The 23,015-nt window shown below is 45.3% G+C and overlaps 1 protein-coding gene across 1 annotated transcript in view; it reads left to right on the top strand.

Annotated features, from left to right (window-relative positions):
* The window catches only part of VAV1 (vav guanine nucleotide exchange factor 1), an 86,891-nt gene that overhangs the window by 27,856 nt on the left and 36,020 nt on the right, over window positions 1-23,015 (top strand). The window contains exons 3-12 of the mRNA XM_084835718.1: window positions 3,574-3,632; window positions 5,737-5,802; window positions 7,232-7,340; window positions 7,764-7,856; window positions 9,511-9,579; window positions 17,664-17,767; window positions 19,000-19,099; window positions 20,092-20,187; window positions 20,596-20,664; window positions 21,015-21,101. Coding sequence (XP_084691844.1) covers window positions 3,574-3,632; window positions 5,737-5,802; window positions 7,232-7,340; window positions 7,764-7,856; window positions 9,511-9,579; window positions 17,664-17,767; window positions 19,000-19,099; window positions 20,092-20,187; window positions 20,596-20,664; window positions 21,015-21,101 — 852 coding nt within the window. The remainder of the gene's footprint in view (window positions 1-3,573; window positions 3,633-5,736; window positions 5,803-7,231; window positions 7,341-7,763; window positions 7,857-9,510; window positions 9,580-17,663; window positions 17,768-18,999; window positions 19,100-20,091; window positions 20,188-20,595; window positions 20,665-21,014; window positions 21,102-23,015) is intronic.

The following is a 23,015-nucleotide window of genomic DNA, read 5'->3' as shown; positions in this document are numbered from 1 at the left end:
ACGGCGAAAATAAGGGCAACGCAAATAGCTTTTCTTTTTTTCCCCCAAAGTCAGCCGTGATAGGCTACGTAAACATTTACGTAGCCTATCACGGCTGACTGCAGGGACGCAAACGGCGGCGGCTACGGCTGCCGCCATTTGCGTCCCAGCAGGACAGCAGGATTCGTGGCCGGAGGGACGGGGCGCCTCCCCCCTGGCCAGAATTTCGGCCGGAGGGACAGGGCGCCTCCCCCCCGGCCAGAATTTCGGCGGGGAGGGATGGGGCGCCTCCCCCCCGCCCAGAATTTTGGGGGGAGGGACGGAGCGCCTCCCCCCTCCGCAAAGCAAGCTGCGGGATCAGGTAAGGGACTTTCGTCCATCCCTAGTTCCAACCTATGCTGGCCAGAGTGCTCATTCTCATTCCAAATTCAAGCCCTTCCTTCACTTCTCTTCCACATGTACCATCATGAATAGACAGACAATTTAAGCTGCACATGCAAAAAAATGCCCCTCTAACACTTGCTGGCACAAGGAAAGTAGTCAGCTGATAATAAGTAATATGGACTGTTCCTTTCCCAGCAGGAGGTGGATTCAAACTACCTTTTTTTCCTCCTGTACTACAAACATGACAAGTTATAAATAAATTTATCAGAAGGTTTTCTGTTAAAAACGTACGACTATAGTTTGAGCAATTGTAACAGTAATAGCTTAATTTACATGTAAACTTTCAGGAACTTTTAGTAGGATAATTACACAAAAGCTGTTGCAATAGATGTGACATAATATCCCTTAAAGATTAGTATGTGTAAGTGTGAAAGAAAATTTTGTACCCTCTAAGTGGTACTTGACACACTTTGACTTTGAAAAAAATTTTATCAAGTGAGCAAAGTCAAATAATGGAAATGTAGTAGTTCATTAACCAGTTTTACTCAGATATGGTTTATTTATTTATTTATCATATTTCTATACCACCCAATAGCCAAAGCTCTCTGGGCGGTTTACAAAGATTAAAACATTTAAAAATACAATGTACAGATTTTAAAAGCCAATTCCATAAAATACACATGAACAGAACAATATACAAGAACATATATCTAAAACAACTTCAACAAGCATTCTCAAAGCAGACAACCATAACCATACGCCATTCCAGGATCAATTAAAACTTATCATATGCTGTCAAATGCCTAGGAGAAGAGAAAGGTCTTAACCTGGCGCCAAAAAGATAACAATGTTGGCGCCAGTCAGGCCTCATCGGGGAGATCATTCCGCAATTTGGGGGCCACTACCAAGAAGGCCCTCTCCCTTGTCGCCATTTTCCGAGTAGGCAGTCGGAGGAGGGCCTTAGATGTTGAGCGTAATGTACAGGTAGGTTCGTGTTGGAAGAGGCGCTTTGTCAGGTATTGTGGTCCCAAGCCGTGTAAGCCTTTATAGGTTAAAACCAGCACTTTGAATTGGGCTCAGAAACATACAAGCAGCTAGTGCAGGCGGGCCAGAATCGGTCCAATGTTTGGACCTTCTGGTCCCCGTTATTAATCTGGCCACTGCATTTTGCACAAGCTGCAGCTTCTGAACCATCTTCAAAGGCAGCCCCACGTAGAGTGCATTGCAGTAATCTAACTTAGAGATTACCAGAGCATAGACAACTGAAGCCAGGTTATCCCTGTCCAGATAGGGGCATAGCTGGGCCACCAACCAAAGTTAGTAGAAGGCACTCCATGCCACTGAGGCCACCTGAGCCTCAAGTGACAAAGATGGTTCCAGGAGGACAGCCAAGCTATGGACCTGCTCCTTTGGGGGGAGTGCAACCCCATACAAAACAGGTTGAGCACCCTCCATCCAGTCAGCAGAACCACCCACCAACAGCATCTCAGTCTTGTCTGGATTGAGCTTCAGTTTATTAGCCCTCATTCAGTCCATTGTCACAGCCAGGCTTTCTGATTCAGCACATCCACATGGTTGCATTGCACCAAGATGCAAATATATGGGCAAGCAATCATGCATCGCATGAAAGATATTGCTAACTGTAGACTCAGGCCAGGGATCAGCCATTTATACTTTGTAAAGTATCATCTAAAATGGTGATGTAAATAATGATAGTGATGAAGGTGATGATGATGATGATGATGTTGATGTTATGAGCAGGCAGATTGAATGTAGCAGTTAATTGGAGAACAGAATAGTTAATTCCCTTAACCATAAAGGATGTATAGAAAGAATATGACAGATTACGAAAATGACAAAACAGAGTTGTTTTTTCAGGGTTAGATGTCAGCTAAATAATAAATTAATAGGGTAATATTTATACGTTACTGAAATGTGAACTGATACGCTCACTCATATCCTTCCTTTTATATTATTTTCTATGTTGTAAAAGCTTAGTTTTAAACATTATTAATTGAAAGAAAAGAAGGAAGGATGAACGAATGAACAAACTAGAGCAGGGACTGGGATGAGGTAGATTAGGATCTACTGGTAGATCTCTGGGTGAATTGCAGTGGATTGGCAAGGATTTGGTGGGGCCACGAGAGACGGCTTTTATGGTGGCTCTCTCGCGGCCCCAGGCCCTGGAATTCCCAGCCAAGGGAGGCTAGGTGGCCCCTCTCTGTTGCCCTTCCACTGGCAGGCAAATATATTTTTATTAAGGCAGGCCTTTGGCCTGTAACCTCGTCTGTTACCGAACGGGTTTTTACTTGGTTGAGTACTGTCTATTCCTTTTATTTTCTGTTTTTAATTGTGCTTCTGGATCTGCTTCTATGTTACATCTTAATTAAGATTTTGTTCTTAATCTGTATTTTATTATTGTTAGCTGCCTTGAGCACCAGTTTTAGCAGAAAGATAGGATAATAAATATATAAATAAATAAGAGTTCCTGACTCCCAATTGTCAAACAACAGCAACAGTTAAAAAGCCTTTCCCCTGAATTAGGTTGCTGAGAAAAAATACTTGGAGAAAAACCAGGCGTGGATTTGTGTGTGAAAGGACTTGTGAGTTTGGTTCCGGTACTGATAATAAATTACAGAGCTTAGCATATGCTCAGCGACACCCTGTTCCTTAATGCTCTGTGTATGTGGGCCCACGTGAGCCAGTGTTCTGAACATGACCCCAGTTGGTAGATCTCATGGTTCTAAGTAAAAGAGAAACGGGGGGGAAAGATGTAGATCCTGCAGGCCTGCAGTCTGCCCACTCCTGAACTAGTCAACCAGAAAGGTTACGTTCATCAACACGTACCAGGACCAGAGTTATGAATAAAGTGCTCTTCACCCTGCATCTCAGGCAGACCTCTGTTGGTCTGCTGTGCATGCCCTGATTGGAGAGAAACTGGGGACTGGCAATGCCTAACTGGCAGGGGGTAGGGTGGGGAAGGGGCTGTGTCTAAGGCAGGGCCGTTTTTCACTCCCACCTCCTGCCTAAGGGTTGTGTGTGTCTGCTTTGTTAAAACAGATTTTACAGTGTTGTTGTAGTGTGTGTGTGATTGGCTTTGCTTTTTATGTTTACAATCTGAATGAACAGAAGCTGCCCTGATTCTACAAAGAATGGTGGAATGTGAGTATCACTGACTGCTTCTCTCTCTCTCCTTCTCCTTCCATGCAGGTGATTGACACCTTATCAATATTGTCGTGGACGCAAGTTGCCCAGAACAAAGGGTTCATGTAAGTGCAGATGGCTTTCATTTGTAGCAGGCAAGGATGCGTGTTATTTATGCAACTTTTATAAAAAGACAACCTTTTCATTTGGGACGGCATGCAATGGTCTCTGTCTTTCTGTCTATTTCTCTCTCTCTCTCTCTCTGAATGTGAATGTATATATGTTGTGTGTTTATGTGTGTGGCCTTCCCCAACCTGGTGCCCTCCAGATGTGTTGGACTTCAGCTTCCATCAGCCCCGGCCAGCATGGCCAATGGTCAGAGCTGATGGAATTTGTAGGCCACAACATCTGGAAGGCCCCTGGCTGGGGAAGGCTGTTCTAGACAGAGGACAAGGGGTATTTCCTAACCACTCTGCCTGCTCAGGGGGCGCTCAGCTCTCCATGCAGCCCTCACATTCTTCCTGCTGAAGGGCCAGTATTTCCCCTTGTTCCTGCCCAGCAGACGGGGGTCCAGTCAACCATCCAGGGTGCCATGGGGGGTGCCCAGGCTGCTAACTGATGAGACTGGCTGAACTCTTCTGGTTGGGGATGGCTGGTCTACCCTGTTCAGATCGAGGTATCACTGCTGGTGTTATTGATATAGGACTGGTGGAGGAAAACCCCCAAGCTTATACACATTTTATAGTTCTTCACAGTGTGAATTGGGCTTCATCCAAGAGACCCTTATGGGAATAGAGCTTTGGCTATTGGGCAGTATAGAAATGTAATAAACAAACAAACTCCTTGGTGGTCTTCCCTAGCCCAGTTCTACTGATGATAGAAGAGACATTATGACCACATCCATCCACAAGACAAATAATTTTGTGGCACCTTAAAGTCTAATAGATTTATCATGGCATACGTTTTCATTTATTTCATTTATTGTGGCATAAGCTTACATTCCATTCCACTGAGGCAATTAATGGATTACTTCGTAATAAATTCATTAGCCTTTAAGATGCCACAAGATCTTTGTTATTTTGCTGCAATAGACTGACATGGTTACCCGTATAGAATGTGTGCCACAGACTTGCTCCACTGATAATGCTGAGGGACAGTAGGGACTTTATTTTTAAGGGGTGTTTTGGTTCTCTGGGGTTTCTTTTTGGGAAAATCTCAGTGCCTGAACATCACAAGCCCATAGTCTTCTCTTATCATGACTCAGGTCATCATAAGAGTCGGCACTGTCTATGGTCTTTGCTATTTTACATTACATGTACAGTAGCCTTCCCCAACCTGGGGCCCTCCAGATGTGTTGGACTGCAACTCCCATAATTCCCAGCCAGCTGGCTGGGAATTATGGGAGTTGCAGTCCAACATACCTGGAGCATACTAGGTTGACCTATAGAGACTGCCTATGATGCCATTTGAAAAGATGTTTTTCAGACACAACCCTGGGCCTTTGAACTAGGGTTGTTATCTTTTCAAACAGCCCCTGTAACTTGTTAACCAAAGCTTAATGTCCAGGTGTAAGCAGGTGAAACATTTTGCACCATAGAGGCAATAACAGTTATCACCTGCTAATTGCTGTATATCAAACTACACTTTTCAAGGCACCATTACAGGGGCCAGCTGATAAGCTGGCCACCCTACCTTTGACCTGTGAGGCCAGGGATGGGTAATGTGTGGCCTTCCTGTCGTTGGTGGACTACAACTCCCATCAGCCCTACCCAGTATAGCCATTGGTGAGGGATGCTAGGAGTTACAGTCCAACAACACCTGGAGGGCCACACATTTACCATCCCTCTATTAGGCTTTGGCTACCCTGTGATGATATACCAGCCTTATGTGACTGCTTACCTCGCCCAACAGAGTCAGGCAGCCCTTGTTGAGAGCTGCCTGAGGTTGAGTGACCAAACAAAGGTGCTATGACATGTGAGAGAAACAACCCCCATTCCACTATAAACATGGCTTGGATTCAGACTTAGTCATACTTTGAGTAGCGCTGTTGAAATCAGTGGGACTTAAGTTAGTTGTGATTAACTTAAATCCCACTGATTTGACTAGGTCTTTCCTAAGTAAGACTAAGTCTGGATCCAACCTAGTGGGCTCCTCTCCATATTAGTACAGTTACGTGATCTGTTTGTGAACGTCACAGTCTGATCTTAAACCATCTTTGTTACTTTATAGGCCATTCCCTACTGAGGACAGCATCGCTGATGATGATATATACAGTGGCTTATCGGATCAGATTGAGTAAGGAGCAAGTTCATTCTGGGAGGGGAGGGATAAATCTTTCATGCTCAGGATTGCCACTATTTTTTCCTCCTGGAAAAGCTTTTGGTTTCTTGAAATTACAAATTATACTGCAAATCACCCATAGATCTACCAGTAGATCCCAAACTGTCTGCCTTTCCCTATCCTTGGGCATAAAGTTCTATTTTAAAGTCAGTTTTATGTTTTGGAATAGAACGAGCATGATAGCTGTACATCAGCTTCACTCCAAAGGGACAGGAATGCAGTCCTTCAAAAGTAATATTGAGGGATGGGTTTTAAAAACCATATCCACAAGTCACCCAAGCAGTTGCTTGTGGTAGCCATGGTTTTCATGGCACAGCCAGGCTTTGTTTCCCGACACATTCGTGTTGTCCCCTGGCTCCTTCACATGCCCCGAGGCTTTTTTCCTATCCCACTAGGCTCCACACCCTGATCTGACAGTCATCACCCTCCTGATCCCAGGTGGTAAATTTTGAAGTGCAGGCACTCATGAGGAGGACGGCTAGCCCCCAAGGAGAATCCAGAAATGCAGGCAGCTGTGTTGATCCATACAAACCATTTCTAGCAGTTCTCATCTCCACCAGGAGCAGGTCTTTGACTCTTTGGTAAAGCTAATTCAAGACCAAGCCACTCCAAAATACTTTGCATTACAACAGGGTAGGAATGTACAGATTTTGTTAAAACTGTTTCTTCTGTTTTTTGTGGATTGTCAGGCATCTTTCGTTCTGTTGTCTGCTCATTGACAGAATCAGATTTTTTAAGGGAAGTATGAGAATTTTGTTCCACTTGCACAAGTGTGCATTAGTGCAAATGTGCATTAGCACAAGTGCACATTTGTACAAATCCCCCCCCAAAGTTAAAAAACAGTCCACAGAATCTGAGCAACTCAGAAAAAGCTGATCTGCTGTGGAATTTGCAGGTTGGATTCATAGAAATCCGAACTCATTTGAATCCAATGCGGATTTCTTTGACATCGTTACAGCAGGGTTAACGCACAACAATATATTGTTGCTGGGAAAATGAATTTCTCCCCCAGCCACTGTGGGGATTGCAGCTAAGCTCTGGGGTAATAGGGAAGTCTGAGGGGGATTGCAAATGATGTAATTGTCCCTGTTAATCAGAACATCCTGATGCCTCAACCCTGCAAGCCCTGACTCCATTACAACACTGGTTAGCCTCAGGAGACTGGGCAACCCTATTTAGCTGGGGACTCTTCTGTCCATGCATTACATCTGATGCCCCCTTTAGGGTTATTTAGCCAAGGGTAGCAGCTAGAAGACTCCCCTGCCTCTAAATGACAACCTGGATCAAGCCTCCTGACTTTTTCAACTATTCTCCAAGGAAAGCTGGGTCTAGCTCCCCTTGTGTCATGGGCTCATGGGCTGTTTGCTCTCTCCCTTTCCACTAGTGACACCATGGAGGAAGATGATGACCTCTATGACTGTGTGGAGAATGAGGAGGCAGAAGGAGATGAGATCTACCAGGACCTGATGAGGTCAGAGCCAGGCGTCACACCGGTAAGTGACGAGGCAGTGGTACTTGGCGACTGAGTTATCCCCATGAGCCAGAATTACTACGGCTGGCTCCACTGACTCCAGCAAGAGGTCCAAAGAAAGACAGTACTCAATTGATCCATAAAGAACTTTTAATGTAGCACTATTAATATTTTGCAATATTTATCTTGTTCCTCTTCACAACAGCTCTGTGAGGTAGTCCCTAGTACAATTTTACACACTTTCAGAAATAATAAAATAAAAAGTAGGCACATCAGCATTATTCCCATTTTACAAAGGGGACACTTGGTTCATTAAGATGGTAACATCTTAGGGTGACCCCTTGAGTGACTGTTTCAGCATGCATTTGAACCTGAGTCTCCTGACTGGACCACGCACCCTGTTTTGATAATGTGGTTCTCTACTATGTTGTATGTTTGGCAACAGAGGATGACTGAACTGGACAAGAGGAAATGCTGCCTTCAAGAAATCCAACAGACAGAGGAGAAGTATACAAGCACCCTAGAATCTATTTACCAGGTATTCATTTATGCCTAATGGCCACCTTCTCCTCCATCTCTTCCTCATGGCAGCACAGGCTGCTTAGCCAGATTTCTCCCTGCCATACATTTAGGAACAACAGCCTTATTAGGGCAGACACAAGCACTGTCCTCATACTTCAGGGATGTTAAAACTCAAGCCGGTTGGCTACATTCAGCCCATCTAGAGCCCCACTTCAGCCCTCTGGGATTCCCCAGATGCCTCCTCCCCTTCCCCTGCCCCTTTCCCCCCAACTGCGGATCATTTGGTGTCTTCCTGGATTTTGCACAGTTTTTTCCCCCTTCTAAAAAGTTGAAATGCCCCTCCTACAGCTTAGTTACTGGCAGTTAGAGTTTTAAACTAGAATATGATGGCATTTTTGGCCCTGCCCCCTTTTGTCTTTGGCCTACCCTTTACCCCTTGGTCCCACCTCTTTTTACTTGGGACCCACCCACCACCGGAATGCGGCTCCCAAGAGTGGTCTCTGAAACTGAATTCATCCTTCAGGCTGAAAGATGTCCAGCACCCCTGTGGTATGTAGTGCTCTCCCTCTTTGTGCTACTCACTTTGTGATGTGATGTCATCATGCTGGGAGTTTCCTCACTTCCACCAGCAGCAGCCAGCGATGTGGAGCAGGGGCAGGGAAACACAGTACGTGACGACATCCGCTCACAAAGTGAGTTGTTGCACTAGCCATGATGGGAAACAGGGTAGGGTAGGGGGGGAAATAAAAATGGGGTTGCCATGTTTGGCAGGAGCCCCACATCTGACGTCATATTTAGTGTTCCACCATTTGTCAGTAGCAATCCAAAAGTGACGGTGTGTTCCTGAACCTAACACCCTGAGGGCAGGAGCCCCACATAGGCTTTTTTTCTCCACCCCAGCACAACTATTTAATGCTAAACTGGGCCTGCACAGTTCAATAAGTAAAATTGACCAAGGGATATGTGTGGGTTTTGTGCATCCACTATGCCAGCCTTCCCCAACCTGGTGTGTTCCAGATGTGCTGGACTACAACTCCCCTCATTCCCAACCAGCATGCTGGGAACAATGGATCTAACACAGCTGGAGGGCACCAGGTTGGGGGAGGTTGCAATAGTCCAGCTGTGCACCATGCGGGATTCCACTCACCTGCAGTGTTGCTGGGGAGCAGGAGATCTGCAGGGGCTGTGTGGCTGGGAGGGCTCAGGCATGAGATATCCTAAAGCACCCAGTCAGACATGCCAGGCATGTGGGTTTATTATTGTGGCATGAGCTTTCATAGGCAATACAGAAAAAAATGCCCCTGAGCTCCGGCTAGTGGTACTTCTAATCTAGATATGGGAAGTGTCAGGTCCTAAGGCCAGAACATGCCTTCATCCTATTTTCCTCAGCACCCCACCCACCACTGAAAGTCCCTGTTTGACTGTGGTGCTTTTGGTATGACCTCACTGCTGTTTACTCTGTGGGGTGTGGGAGAGGACACCTGCAGAACTGCTGGCATGCACAATGAATATGTTCTCCTGTTCATGGGCCTTCCCAAGTTCCTTCCTCACATTAGTGTTTTTTCCCTTACTACTGTGTATTTATTGCTTGCTTGTCAGCCCAATACGCATCTTGCCCTTTGGATTGTGTTTATTACTGAATCAGTTCAACCTGCTTGTGCTCTTTCCAGCATTTTTTGAAACCACTGCAGCTGTTTTTGCGACCTCAGGACCTGGAGAATATTTTTATTAACATTGAGGTAAGATGTTTCTGTGCTTTTGGCTATACTGATTTTAAGCAGTCCTGTGTCAGCAGTCCTACATCTATTCAGCATGCCACATTACTGTGGTCCATTGTCAAAGAAGTAAATTGGGTTGGTTTAGCGTAGTTGGTAAGATAAATTGGGTTGGTTTAGCATATAACAAACCCATGTTGGCTTTCAGTGGTGATGTTGCCAAAGTTCGTAATACCCTGGCTCTGAATATTAACCTCAATGACTTGGAATGTTTGCTTCCAGTTTGCGATAGGGAAGTAACAAAATCCAAAACAGATTCAAATGCGTTAGGATTTCCATTAACCTGACCAGAGGATTCTGTGGTGGGCCAGCTTTTTCCAAGTCACACAGATTCCACAAACTTGCAGACCATTTTTTTAACTGGGGGGGATGGGACTTGTGCATTAGCACAAGTGTGCATTAGCACTAATGTGCATTAGTGCAAGTGGAACAAAAGTCTTGTACGTCCTTAAAAAAAATCCAATTCCGTCAATGAGCAGCTAATGGAATGAAAGACACCTGGCAATCCCTGAAACACAAATAGAACAGATTTAACATAATCCAAACATCCGTAGTTTGAGGTGAGCAATGAGGAGGGAATGGAAGAATCAACAAAGCTTGGTCTTGTCCATTTTCCCCAAGCCTCACCTCAGAGCTCAGGTCATCCCATTTTCATGCTTGATCGCAAGTGTTTTGTTGTTGCTGTTCAAGCAGGAAAAGTGTGCATTTAGATGAGCATTTTAATGCCCTCCCCACCCCCATTGACTACAGCATAAACATGAGTACGATTCGAAAATGCACATTTTCCGAATGCAAACAAATTTGGGAGCATGCAAACTTCTCCTGAAAAAATGAGCTCGTGTTTGAGGGTGCAAATAGGACAAATTTGGCTCAAAATCAAATCCACATGACATTCTTGTACATCCCTAGAGGTGGGAAAACGTTTTGCCTCTGAAGACCACATGCAGCAATGGCCAGCAGTTGAGTGTCATCTGCGCACACACATGCAAAGCCTTTCCCTGTGCCCCCACCCCCAGTCTCTCTCTCTCTCTCTCTCTCTCTCTCTCTCACACACACACACACACACACACAGAAGGTGCATTTTGCTCAATTTTCAGGGATCCCCCCTTTTTGTCCCTTCTACCTGCACCTCACCCTGCTCCATTCAGCAGGGCCCCCTACCCTCTGTGCCACATTTTGTGGGGCTGGAGGGTCTGCTGCAGGGAGGAGGGGGTAGGGAAGCTTGCTTCTGCCAGCCCAGTTGCACACACCAAAATCTGGATCCAACCCGTTCGCCCAAATTCAGAGAAAATTAGTAATGCTAATTTCAAGTCCCATTGAAATCAACAGGACAAGTTAGTTGCAACAAATTTATATCCCATTAATTTCAGTGGGATTTTAGTGTGACTAACTTTCTTTGGATTTGGGTCAGTACTTTTTTGTGGGACCAGTACTTTTAAAATTCAAGAACAGCAAAACCATTGAAAGCTGGATAAACAATATATTAATGAAATAAAAACTAGCCAACCCTCATACTAAAGGCATTCTATTATAATTTATATATATTCTGATATAAATTCAGATCTAGTTTTAGTGGCAATAATAACAAGACATGTTCCTCAAGCATAATTAAAATATTAATCCTATTCTGGGTGTTTAAAAGTTTACATCTACTTAGCCAATTGCATGTCTTGCAGTTCATGTAATAAGTCCAAATTTTGTCATAAATTGGACAGCTGAAAAGACAGTAAGGAATAGCTTCTGTCTCATTTCTTCCGCAAATACATATGTTTGCTGGTCTCCTCATACATCTTCCCAGGAGCATTGCTGTTTCCAGAGACAAATAATAAACTTGTGAAAAATTTTCTATGGTTGGTGTCTCAGAGCTCTGCCAAACAGCCTTCCTCTAAATTTTTTTCTTATACATTTGCTTATTTTTAAAATGTAGAATCCTGCCCTTTTAACACAGGCTTGAAGGAAGTTTGAAGATATAAACACAAGCAGTACAATAAAACCAAAGATCAATTGCAGCAGTATAATTAAAACAGCAGCATTAAAAAGCCTTTCTACAAGAGGCATTTATTGTGCACTTGTGATTCTTCACTCATGGTAGTTCGCGAGTGCTTTACCCGACGTCGTCATTGACCAGGCCTCTCCCATGTTTTGCAACCATTCTAGTGTGTGTGTTTTTCATCAAGGAAAGTCTGGTATATCTGGGAAAGATGGAATTAAACCCTTGTATTGAGCAATTCTGCTATACCATAGCACCACCTAGAGGTTATGTAGTGGAACATATAGAAAGGCAGAGAAGGAAAAACACCAGGAAAAAACATGTGTACAGGATCGGATCTTCCACAAAGATTGTGGAAGCAGAAGCCTTGGTAAAGTGGCAGGTTAAAAGCCTTGTGTAGAAAAGCCCAGAATGGTAATGAAAGTAAAACAGAATAAAACCAAACATTTTGAAATACCTGGGAAAATCAAAAGGTCTTTTCCTGACACTGAAATGGCAAGGCTCCTTGGTGAGAGCATTCCACAGACAGGGCACCACAACTAAAAAGGCCCAGTCAGCAGTCACCATCCCCCTAATTTCAGAGGACAGGGGCACCCAGAAAAGGCCCTCGGATCATGAGCTTAATGCACAGTCGGGTACATATGGGACAAGGTGGTCAGGTACCCCGGGCCTAAGCTGTATACAAATTAAAGGGAAAGGGACCAGCAACCAGTGAAATTGCTTCAAAACTGGCCAGATATGATCCCCAGCGGCCAGTCCTGTGTTAGAAATCTTGACACTGGCAAGGAAAGGTAAAGATTTCAGTTCCACCACACGTGACCATTCTTGCTGCGTTCTAATATAATATCACTGCACATCTGCTGGCATAAAGATTTGTCAGTACTGATATTCAGGAACAAGCGATCGTTCAAAATCAGACCATGGGATGAAAACAAAAAAGATACTTTAACCAGCCCAGGAGTAAGAGAGCAATCAAAGTGTAAAAGCTATTCCTGGATACATATTTTAACAAGATATTAACATTGTTGCTGTTACCCAGTAAGTAAAGAAATGAAGCAAAAACTTTTTTTTACTGAGTAACAGTCAATTTCATTTTTTACCAACACACCTGAAATTGATCTAGAGACAAACAGGCTAGGGCAGCCTTCCCCAACCTCCAGATGGCCATGCTGGCTGGGGATGATGGGAGTTGTAGTCCAACACATTTGGAGGGTGCTGGGTTGGGGAAAGCTGCGCCAGGGTTCGGATTCCAGTGATCAGTGAGCATGGTTTCAGTGTCCTACGCAGCTTAATATCCCTCTCCTGTTGTTATTTCCTGCCCACATGAAAGGCCTGGCTGCTAACCTCAGTCTTTGAGCTCTTCTCCCAGTCCTTTACCTGCGCACTTTGATGTTTGCCCCAAGTTATTATTTTGCAAGAAGAATAAATTATGCAGGCCCATGCAAACATAGGATTTGCATAACGCCTCGGTGCAAGATTTTATTTCTTCATGCAAAAGGCACCCAGCCCCGATGACAACATGGTACTAGAAACTCCTCCATCTACAACCAGGTTTCCCCAGCCTAGTGCCTCCAGATGTTTTTGACTACAACTCCCAGCATTCTTGACTATTGGCCATGCTGGCAGGGACTGATGGTAGCTGAAGTCCAAAGACCAAAGATGGTAGTTAAAGACCTAGTGTCCCCCACATTAGGGAAAGCTGCTCTACACAACAGCAACCATTTGGAATGAGTACCATGATTTACAATGTGCCAAGTAGCCACAGGACAGATTGTTTATTTGACTGTAATAATTTCCCTCCTGCCCAGCTACATATTCTGCTTTACTTGTGGCCTAGACTTCCTTCCTCTTGTGTCCTCTGTAACCTTTCACATACGAATGCGTGTGTGTATGTGTCACTGCCTTCCGCTCCTAATTGCAGTGCCAGAATTATTCGCCTGCAAGGTTGAGCCATTTGTTCTGGCAAGAGTTTTGCTGCTTGAGCCTCAGTCTACAAAGCATTAGGAGCTGAAGAACTGCTATTGGGGATTTGAGTCAGAGTAACCTCTGGATTCATTATCCTTTACAGCTAATTGAGTTTTCTCCTCCTTTTCTGCAGAATCACAGCCAGGCATGCATGAGGTAGAAAAGATAGCTACTGCATAGCTTGGTTCCAGTTTATTTTGTAGGAAGACACAGGACGGGCTCCAGCTTTGGGGAAGTGTCACAGCCCTGGAGGCATGCAGAGTTTCCCCCTTTAGCCTGCTGTGCACACGTTCCATTTCTCTGGTCCAAAATTTCAAAAACCTACAAAACATAAGCACAGGGCAACATAGGAAGCTGCCTTTTGCTGAGTCAGAACGTTGATCCATCTAGCCCAGTACTGTCGACTATAGGCCTCGATGGACATCACGATAACCCATGGTGGCTTAATAAGCTTCTCACAGCAGCTTATTTTTTAAATAGTCCACAATGCCCTGCCACTGGGCTAATAAGCCGCTATGGCTAGCGTATTAAGCTACTGTATGTAATTTGAATCACCCCTGCCCCCTGTCCTGCTGCAGTTCTCACACTAGGACCAACCCCTGTCCTGCTGCAGTCCATCACCCTAGCAACGGCGCTGTTTCACCTCTAAAGTGCCAGATGTTTGCAGGATCTGGACAAAGCTTCATACACAGCCTCCCCCAGTCAGGGGACACCCGATCCACCATCAAAACCTGGTGTGATCACTCACCAAGCAGTGAAAATCCCGAGTGCAGCAAAGAAGGGGATGTGATTATAAAACCTTGGGGGTTTGCAGGATCAGGACCAAGCATCATGGAGATGTAACACTCACTCACTAAAGCACAATTCTCCCTATAGCCATTGCTGACAAAGAGGCTTTAATGTCTTCCCAATACTGCAATTGCAAATTCATGCAATTGCGCAAATTCATAATTGTGCGAATTCACAATTCTAGTATTGGGAAGACATTGAAGCCTCTTTGCTAGCATGGGCTATGGGGAGAACTGCACTTTAGTGAATGAGCATTACATCTCTCTGAAGCTCGGTCCTGATCCTGCAAACCTCCAAGGTTTTATAGCCACCATGGATTTTCACTGCTGTCAGTGTCAGGGTGCTGGGTTTTGAGAGTTCATGAGGTGCCTTCTGAGTAGGGGAGGCTGACTATGAGGTTTGGTCCAAATCCCACTGATCCCTCCCCTCCCCCCTGCCATTCATACTGCTGGCTTGGTCGATTGAATGTGTTCCTGAGCACTAAGCCAGTGAAGAGCAGAGCAGCAGCGGTTTTTACTGCTCTTCCCGCACAGTTCTGTAGCTGGCCAGAATAACCCATGGTGACCGCCAGACAACATGATGGGTTAAATAACCCACTCTGCAGACCATGCAGGGACTGTGCTATGTTTTAAATCTTTGTACAACACCTAGAAAAGATTAGCTACTTTTCTATGGCATGAATTCAACAACCCTGCAAGGTGGACTCTTTCTGCTTGTCATGCATCCTTTTAAAATAAACACTGCCACCACCCTCCAAAACCTGCAAGTATTTATAAATTAACATGCAACCCTATGCATATTAAATTGGAAGTAAGTCCCTCTGTGTTCAGTGGGGCTTGACCCCAGGTAAGTGTATATAGGATTGCATTATTATTTTTGTTTTTCTTGTTGGTGTTGTTGCTATTATTATTTCCAGTATTATCTATGTATCGTATCTTACACATATGTGCTAGACTGGTAACATGGAGTAGGTAGACAAGAAAATAAAGGTATATAATTCTAATTGAAAAAGTAAAATTTATTTATTTAGGAAGGAAATAAGAATTTCCATAGCATTTAAATGTAAAAGGAAAAAAGATGTTTCTAAAACTGGCAAAAAACATAAGCAACAGAACAATATAAGATTCCTTAGCCATTCCGTAGATTCCTTATTCTGTTATTTTTTCAGTATTTTATCCCACCTTTCTATAAAATACTCAACATGGCAAACAAAAGTATAATGTTTGAAACAGTAAGTAACAGAGCAGTCCTTACCCATTTGGATAGCTGTCTGAAGGAGTTAGGATGGGGTAGATGTGCCCCTCCGCTGGTGGAGTAGAGTGCCAGCAAGGTAGCAGTAGGGCCAAACGGGACAGTCTGGGAGCATCTTAGGAACAGAACAAAGGCGGCCTTGGATCCAAAGCCTCCCTGCTCCCCTGACATGACCCCCAGATTGGGCCCCTTACCTACACTAGTCTAAGGCTGTCGTAGATATTCTCCTTCCCAATGTAACCAATGGGGGGCGGCAGGCGGGGGAGAGCAGACTTGCTGGGAGAAAAAGGGAACAACCCAGGGTGGGGGAGGCTTCCTGCTTTTGCCAGTGTGAGTCAGGGCTTTGTAAGTGGTGGATCATCTGCCAAAGACCTCCCCCCTCCTCTACTTAGGATTTCATTGTTAGCATCTGTCCTGGATGAAAAGTCCATCATTAGCTGAAAATACAATTAAAAGATCAAGATCAGTACAAGATCAGTACAAAACAGCCACTAAAACCCAAAGTGTCGCACCCCTGTCCCCATGTGGCTGCGCAGCTGCGCATTTAAACATAATGGTAAAAAAAAGAGCAGTGCAACTGCCGCAGTTTACTTCACTTTAACAGCCATGTGTCAGGGCACAGCGGATTTTTCTGTTGGAGAAGTCTGCAGTAAATCACGCATGTACCGCAACAGAAGCTAATTCGCAGCTGCAGTGCTGCGCAGTTACAACAGAGTGAATGTTGAAAGTGGTGCCGTGTAGATGGCCCCCTGGTAATAGTTTTCCCCATAGTATTTCTGTTTAAAATTGTAGTCACTATTTTTAAATGCAGCTATATATTTAAATTAGCTCATGCAAATTTATGCAAATCTGTGTCCTCCTTTGTCCTCTTTTCTGATGATGCATTTCCTCTTTTTTTCCACTGCATACATAAGTGGCCGTTCTAGGACTAACTAACCTACAACTGATTGACTGTTCTCAGAACAGTCCCATTGCATCTGTCAAAAGATTCTTATTGGAATGTTGCGGGGCCCTCCTCTGGTTTTGAAAGCATATCCACTCAAGTTTAGTGGACTTTGGGCAAAGCAGGAAAAGGAGTCAGTCATAGAAGAGTAGAATAATAGTCTTTCCAAAACTTGGGTAATTGAAAGAGAAGTGGCAGTGAACCCAAATTCTGGCTGTATTAGTTGACACAGAAATCTTACCTAGGAAATTCAACATGCATCCTAGCAGGCTAGCTGCTTTAGAAAAGGCTTAGAAAAATGGAGCTGGTCTAGCTACGTTTAGGCCTTAGAAACATGGAGCTCGTGTGGATAAGTTGACAAAATATTAAAAATCCAGCCAACATGGGTTGTTTTCATCACAGGGACTTCATTCCCCTTGCATAGACCACTTCCCCTCCCCACAAATATGTATGGGTGGTCCTGCCCCCCCCATTTGTATGTGTGAGGAGGAGAGGCAGATATGATGGCTTCTTCCTGCTCCTCTCTACCATCTTCCTGGGGGCCTAAATACCATCTCTCAGCTATGAAGGCTAGAGGAGGAAGAGGCACTGCTCAGGGGCATGAGTGATGGGAGCATGGGATGGCCCCAAATGCACTTCTGCATGTGCTGGTACATGCCCAAGAGAAGCAGGCACAGGAAGGGAGTGAGGTGGTAGTATCAACATTCCACCTTGTTGACGGCAAGCTCCCTGGTGGTGTGTAGCTCTGGAAAATGTCCACGGTATAGCAGACAACTTACTTTTCATATGGACCAAGGGTGGAAATTATTTCCATGAGAAACATTTACCAGTAGCATCAAGCTTCTGCAATCTCATTAAAAGTGCAACTTTTTCCCAAAGGATTTTGCAGTTTCCCCAGAAAGCTGAGTAGTTCTACTGCTTGCCCAAATCAAAGTCTCAGGACGATCTCATCATCCCTCCTTCCTCGGTTGTCTTACAGCTTGGCCTTCCAGAGTCTCTGCTAGGGCTCCCGGAGTTCTGAAAACCCCAAGGGCCGCCTTGAGTATGCAAGTGGTTCTTGCTCCATTCTTATGCTGATGCATTATCCTTTATGCTTTATTTTCTACTCAGGAACTTTTGAAGGTTCATCGGTGCTTTCTGGCGGATCTGAAAAATGCATTGTCTTTTAGCAACTCCCAGAACCTCTACCAGGTGTTCATCAGATATAAAGAGAGGTGAGTCCCTCTCCCAAAAGGACCGTGTGTGCCCAACAATAAGGTGGTCCCAACAGGAATGGCTTCCAGAAACTTCCATGTTCGGCGCCTTGTGGATGTTCGGCGCCTTGGGGCTACAGTCCAGAGCTGTCATCTCATCACCACAAACCCAGTCCTTCCTCTGAACAGCCTCTGCAGGTCAGGGTGCCTGGGGAAGGGGAGCTGCCTTTTCCAGGTGCCTTTCTATTGCTTATCATTCACTCCCACCCCAATCTCATTACTTGAGTGTCCTGATTTCCTTTATCTAGTACCATTTTAGCTGCAGGATGCTGAGAGCTGATGTAGTGTAAGCTGTGAACCAGGAGGTCCTTGATTCAAATCTCAGCCACAGGCTCACTCACTTTAGAAAAGCCACTAATCTGTCCACAGCCCCTGGCCCCACTGTACATTATGGAGAAATTAATTTTAACCTACCTTACAGGGTTGTTGTAAGCATTACTAAGGTAATGTATGCAAAGTGCATTGAACACTCCAAAAACATTATCTGAAAGCAGAGGAGGAAGAGGAGGCCTTTGTTATTTATTACCCAGGCCATTTCATACAGAGCAATTTCCTACATGGTGCTCTGTCTCCGTCAGAGTGTATACACTTCTTTCCAATCTATGTTTTGGAAAAATAATGTCCACTGTAATGTATGAAGTGCACACAAGTGTTTAGCCCAATGTGGCAGCTGATATGCCCCACTCTATAAAGGATACATGTGTGGTACTGTAACACATGCATTGACCATCATTGCTTAAAACATGGGGCATGTCTCTGGTAGGATTCCAGATTCTATCTGTCTCATCTCATGCTGGGGTTTATTGCCGTTCAGATGTCACAATCTCTGCCCTAGAAGCCCATTGCTCTAATCCTTATTAGGTGGGTGCCTCTTGTTGTTCCCCGGCGATAAGGAAAATACACTCTGCACATGCAAAAAGATAGTCTGGTAATTGCTTCACATATTCCAGGGCAAGCCCTGGTATGGAAATTCAGTACAATAGCTACGTTTTGTTTAAAATTATGTCTTGGATTTTTCACCCAAGACAGATACTTCACCTTCCCCCAACAATGCATGTGGTATGCAACCCAGTACCATTAGTGGTCCCAATTCCATTAGTGGTCACAGTTCAACCCCAGGTGTTTGCTTACACTGTAGTTTCTACAGCTTGTTGGGCTTCCATTCACACCAGCTTTTTACTCTTCACCTGCAGGTTCTTGCTGTACGGTCGATACTGCAGCCAGGTAGAAGCAGCCACTAAATACCTAGACCAGGTAGCCAATACCAGTGTGGATGTGCGCATGAAACTGGAGGTGAGGGCTGCTCTTCTCATTCATTCGCATGCTGTCACCCTGTATGATGCCCTATGTCGGAAGAGAGACAGGAGGAGTGTGACCTTGTTGATTCTCCTTGATCTCTTGGTGGCTTTCGATACCATCAACCATGGTATCCCTCTGGGACAGCTGTCTGAGTTGGGAGTGGAAGGCGCTATAGTGCAATGGTTTCACTCCTACTGGGAGAATTGGCTCCAGAAAGTGGTGCTTGGGGAAAATTGCTTGGCCCTGTGGATCTTCCAGCATGGGTTTCTACAGTGGTTGGTTTTGTCCCCCATGCTATTTAACATCTAAATGTAACCATTGAGTGCACACATCCAGAGTTTTGGAGTGTGTTATCATCAGTATGCTGATAACACACAGTTCTGCTTCTCCTTTTCATCTTCATCAGTGAAGCTGTGGATGTGCTACATCGTTGTCTGGCTGTGACAATGGACTGGATGAGGGCTAATAAACTGAAACCCAATCCAGACAAGACTGAGATGCTGTTAGTGCATGGTTCTTCTGACCAGACGGAGGGTGCACAATCTGTTCTGGATGAGGTTGCACTCCCCCTGAAGGCCAGGTTCATAGCTTGGGAGTTCTCCTGGAGTCATCTTTGTAACTTGCGGCTCAGGTGGACTCAGCACACAGAGTGCCTTCTACCAGCTTCAGTTGGTGGCTCAGCTATGCCCCTATCCAGACAGGGATAACCTGGGGGGTGTTGCCACGGGTGATTTTTCGTGAGCTGGCTGTGTTTGGAGATTGTTCGGGTCACATGCAAGCTGCCATCTTGCAGCCACCCCAGAGCTTTTCATGGAAAAAACAGATTTCCTGAGACTGCTTAAAGTCCAATTATTTTCCGTTAAGTCTGGTTACTTAGTCTTTTCTCTTTGCTGGAAAGGAGTTAGTAGCTACACAGTTACGTTATTTTGCAGCCTTGCTGGCAACCACATTAAGGTTTTACTTCCCCACTCCTACTTCAATTTCAGGAATGTTCCCAACGAGCCAATAATGGCCGCTTCAGCCTGCGTGACCTCCTCATGGTACCCATGCAACGGGTGCTGAAATACCATCTGCTCCTGCAGGTAACAACCATTTATCAGATTACGTTGTGCCACAAAGGGTGAAAGGTCAGGGAGGAGGAGGAGGGAGGAGGAATGTTGCTCTGAAAACATGTGGCACAATTCTCTTTTGTGCAGTGCCCATTCATTTTAGCCAAGAACCCTAGGTTCTGCTTAGGCAAGGCTTCCCCATCTCTGGGGCTTCTTCCTCCTGGGCTTCCTGGAATGTCTCCACCTCTTTGTGCTGGTGTCATCAAAATCAACACTGGACTCAGCAGTTATTCCAGCAAAAACCCCACGAGAGTATTGGTTTCAGCTCTCAGGGCTGATGCTGACTCATGAATACCAGCATACAGTGAAGGATGCTGTAGCTGTTTTATTTCCTAAATGCAGAAATGTGCTAAGTTCTCTCTGCCCATTCCCTCCCTCCAGGAGCTGATCAAATATACGGTGGAGCCAACTGAAAAGGAGAACCTGAGGCAAGCACTAGATGCTATGCGGGTGAGACACGTCTTCTGGGCCAGCCAGCGTGGCTTAACACAGCCAAAACACTGTTTGTAGCCTTAGAACTTGGAGGGCTCAGTACAAAAGGGAGGACAGCATGGCTGGCTGAGGCATGCTGGGAGTTGTAGCCGAACATGTCTGGAGGGTACCAGGTTGGGGAAGGCTGATCTATATATAGCCTCTGGTAAATGGATCCAAACAATACATTAATTGGGTTGGTGTTCATGTTTTATTTTGTTTTAAACTCCCATGATGTTTAAGCTTATCTCCTTGCTCTTTGGCAACTACTCTAACAGTTTCTGGATATTTTATTGAATATGGATCATACTAATTATTTCCTGGTCTAGGATCTGGCTCAATGTGTGAATGAGGTCAAGAGGGACAATGAAACACTGAAACAAATCACTAATTTCCAACTCTGCATAGAAAACCTGGTGAGTGTTGCTGCAAGAGATTTTGATGATGTTTGGGGACTGAAGAATTCTGATATAATTAGAGAGCAATCCTATACACCAATTAACGCTGCAGGGGGTGGGGACAAATGGGAGAGATATGCCACTACTACGCTGGCAGAACAGTATCCTATATGTGCTCAGTATGGAAAGGAAAAACACCCCTCAGAAATCCTAAATTAGTACTGAAATGGCAGACACACCCACAGCATCTCTAGAAACTGCCAAAACCAACCAATTGGTTTCCTGTCCCCTCCCACAAGCACTAATACAGTTGATGCCCTGAGTCACCCCAAGGGTCATGGTGGTGGCAGCTTTTATTTCCACATTCTGCCAGTTCCTGACCCTGTCCACCCAGTCACATCCCACTGGCTGTCTGCCTTTGAGACTCTACTCCCCTTTGCACCTCTGTTCTATATTGCCCCCAGGCTCCCTCTCAACCTTTATTTCAGGCCCTGATATCTCACCTACTTTCTTCCTCTGTGACAACATATCCACTTTGCTTCTTGGTGATACTGATCATCCCTGTCTTCTCTCCCTAACTGCCTCTTTCTATCTCAGCTTTGGATGGACTCTGCCTCCCTGCACTGCCTTGGATATTCTCTTGGCTTTATCTTCACGAACAACTGCTTGGTCTGTGACCTTTCTGCTCTGGAATTCTTTCTGTCTGATCATCACCTTACCTCCTTCAACACTGCACACAGTCCACCCTCCAGATGTTCTGTCTCTTGCTCCTTCTGTGACCTCCAGTCTGCTGCTCCTGTGGTTTTCTCCGAAGTGTTGTCATCTCCTCTGCTCCTTCTGCCTGATCTGAAAGCGCTGCAGTTAACACCTTCAGCATCCCTGTCCTCACACCTGAGACATCTGCTTCACTCTTGACATGTTTGCTCTATTTTGCCACTCACTCCTCTCATTCCCAGCCCGCTCACCTGCTCTGCAGAATGTTCTAGTGGCCTTTTTAGGGCTCCTAATAGAGCAAATAGTAGTTTTGGGGGTTGGGAGGAAGATTTTCATTGGGAAAATGGAACCATCTCCTTGCATCATGATTGCATCATGACTGGGATTAGGGATGGATGAAAGGGACTTACCTTGTCCCGCAGCTTGCTTCGCGGTGGGGGGGAGGCGCTTCGGTTCTCCCCCCGAAATTCAGCTGGGGGGGAAGCGCCCCATCCCTCGCCGGCGAAATTCAGGCCGGGGAGGAGCGCCCTGTCTCCCCGGCAACGAAAAATAAATAAAAACAAAAACAAAAACACACACCCGTGATAGGCTACGTAACAATTTGCATAGCCTATCATGGCTAGATTTCCAAAGTCAGCCGTGATAGGCTACGTAAATTGTCACGTAGCCTATCACGGGTGACTTTGGGGGGAAAAAAAAGCACGTACACAAATGGCGGCGGCCCATGGGCGCCGCCATTTGCGTTCCTTATTTTGGCACGTCTAGTCTACGTAAAGATTTACGTAGACTACGGCGAAAATAAGGGCAACGCAAATAGCGTTCCCTTATTTTCGCCGTAGTCTACGTAAATCTTTACATAGACTAGATGTGCCAAAATAAGGATCGCAAATGGCGGCGCCCATGGGGTGCCGACATTTGCGTATGCGCTTTTTTTTTTCCAAAGTCACCCGTGATAGGCTACGTGACGATTTACGTAGCCTATCACGGCTGACTTTGGAAATCTAACCATGATAGGCTACGTAAATCGTCATGTAGCCTATCACGGGTGTGTGTTGTTTTTTTTCTGTACTTTTTAATTTTGTAATGGCGGCGGCATTGTAATGCCACCCCCGCCGAAATGCCGCCGAAATGCCGCCGGGACCCGCCGCCGAGAGGGACATTCGCCGAAGGTAAGTCCCATCCTGGGGGGGGGCGGGGGGCCGGCGGAGAATTTCCCCA

Source organism: Heloderma suspectum, chromosome 2 (genome assembly GCF_057233095.1).
Source record: "Heloderma suspectum isolate Gila_16-S chromosome 2, 16-S_ref, whole genome shotgun sequence".
Lineage (NCBI taxonomy): Eukaryota > Metazoa > Chordata > Lepidosauria > Squamata > Helodermatidae > Heloderma > Heloderma suspectum.
The sequence above is the reverse complement of the archived record's forward strand: the minus strand, read 5'-3'. Positions and strand labels throughout refer to the sequence as shown.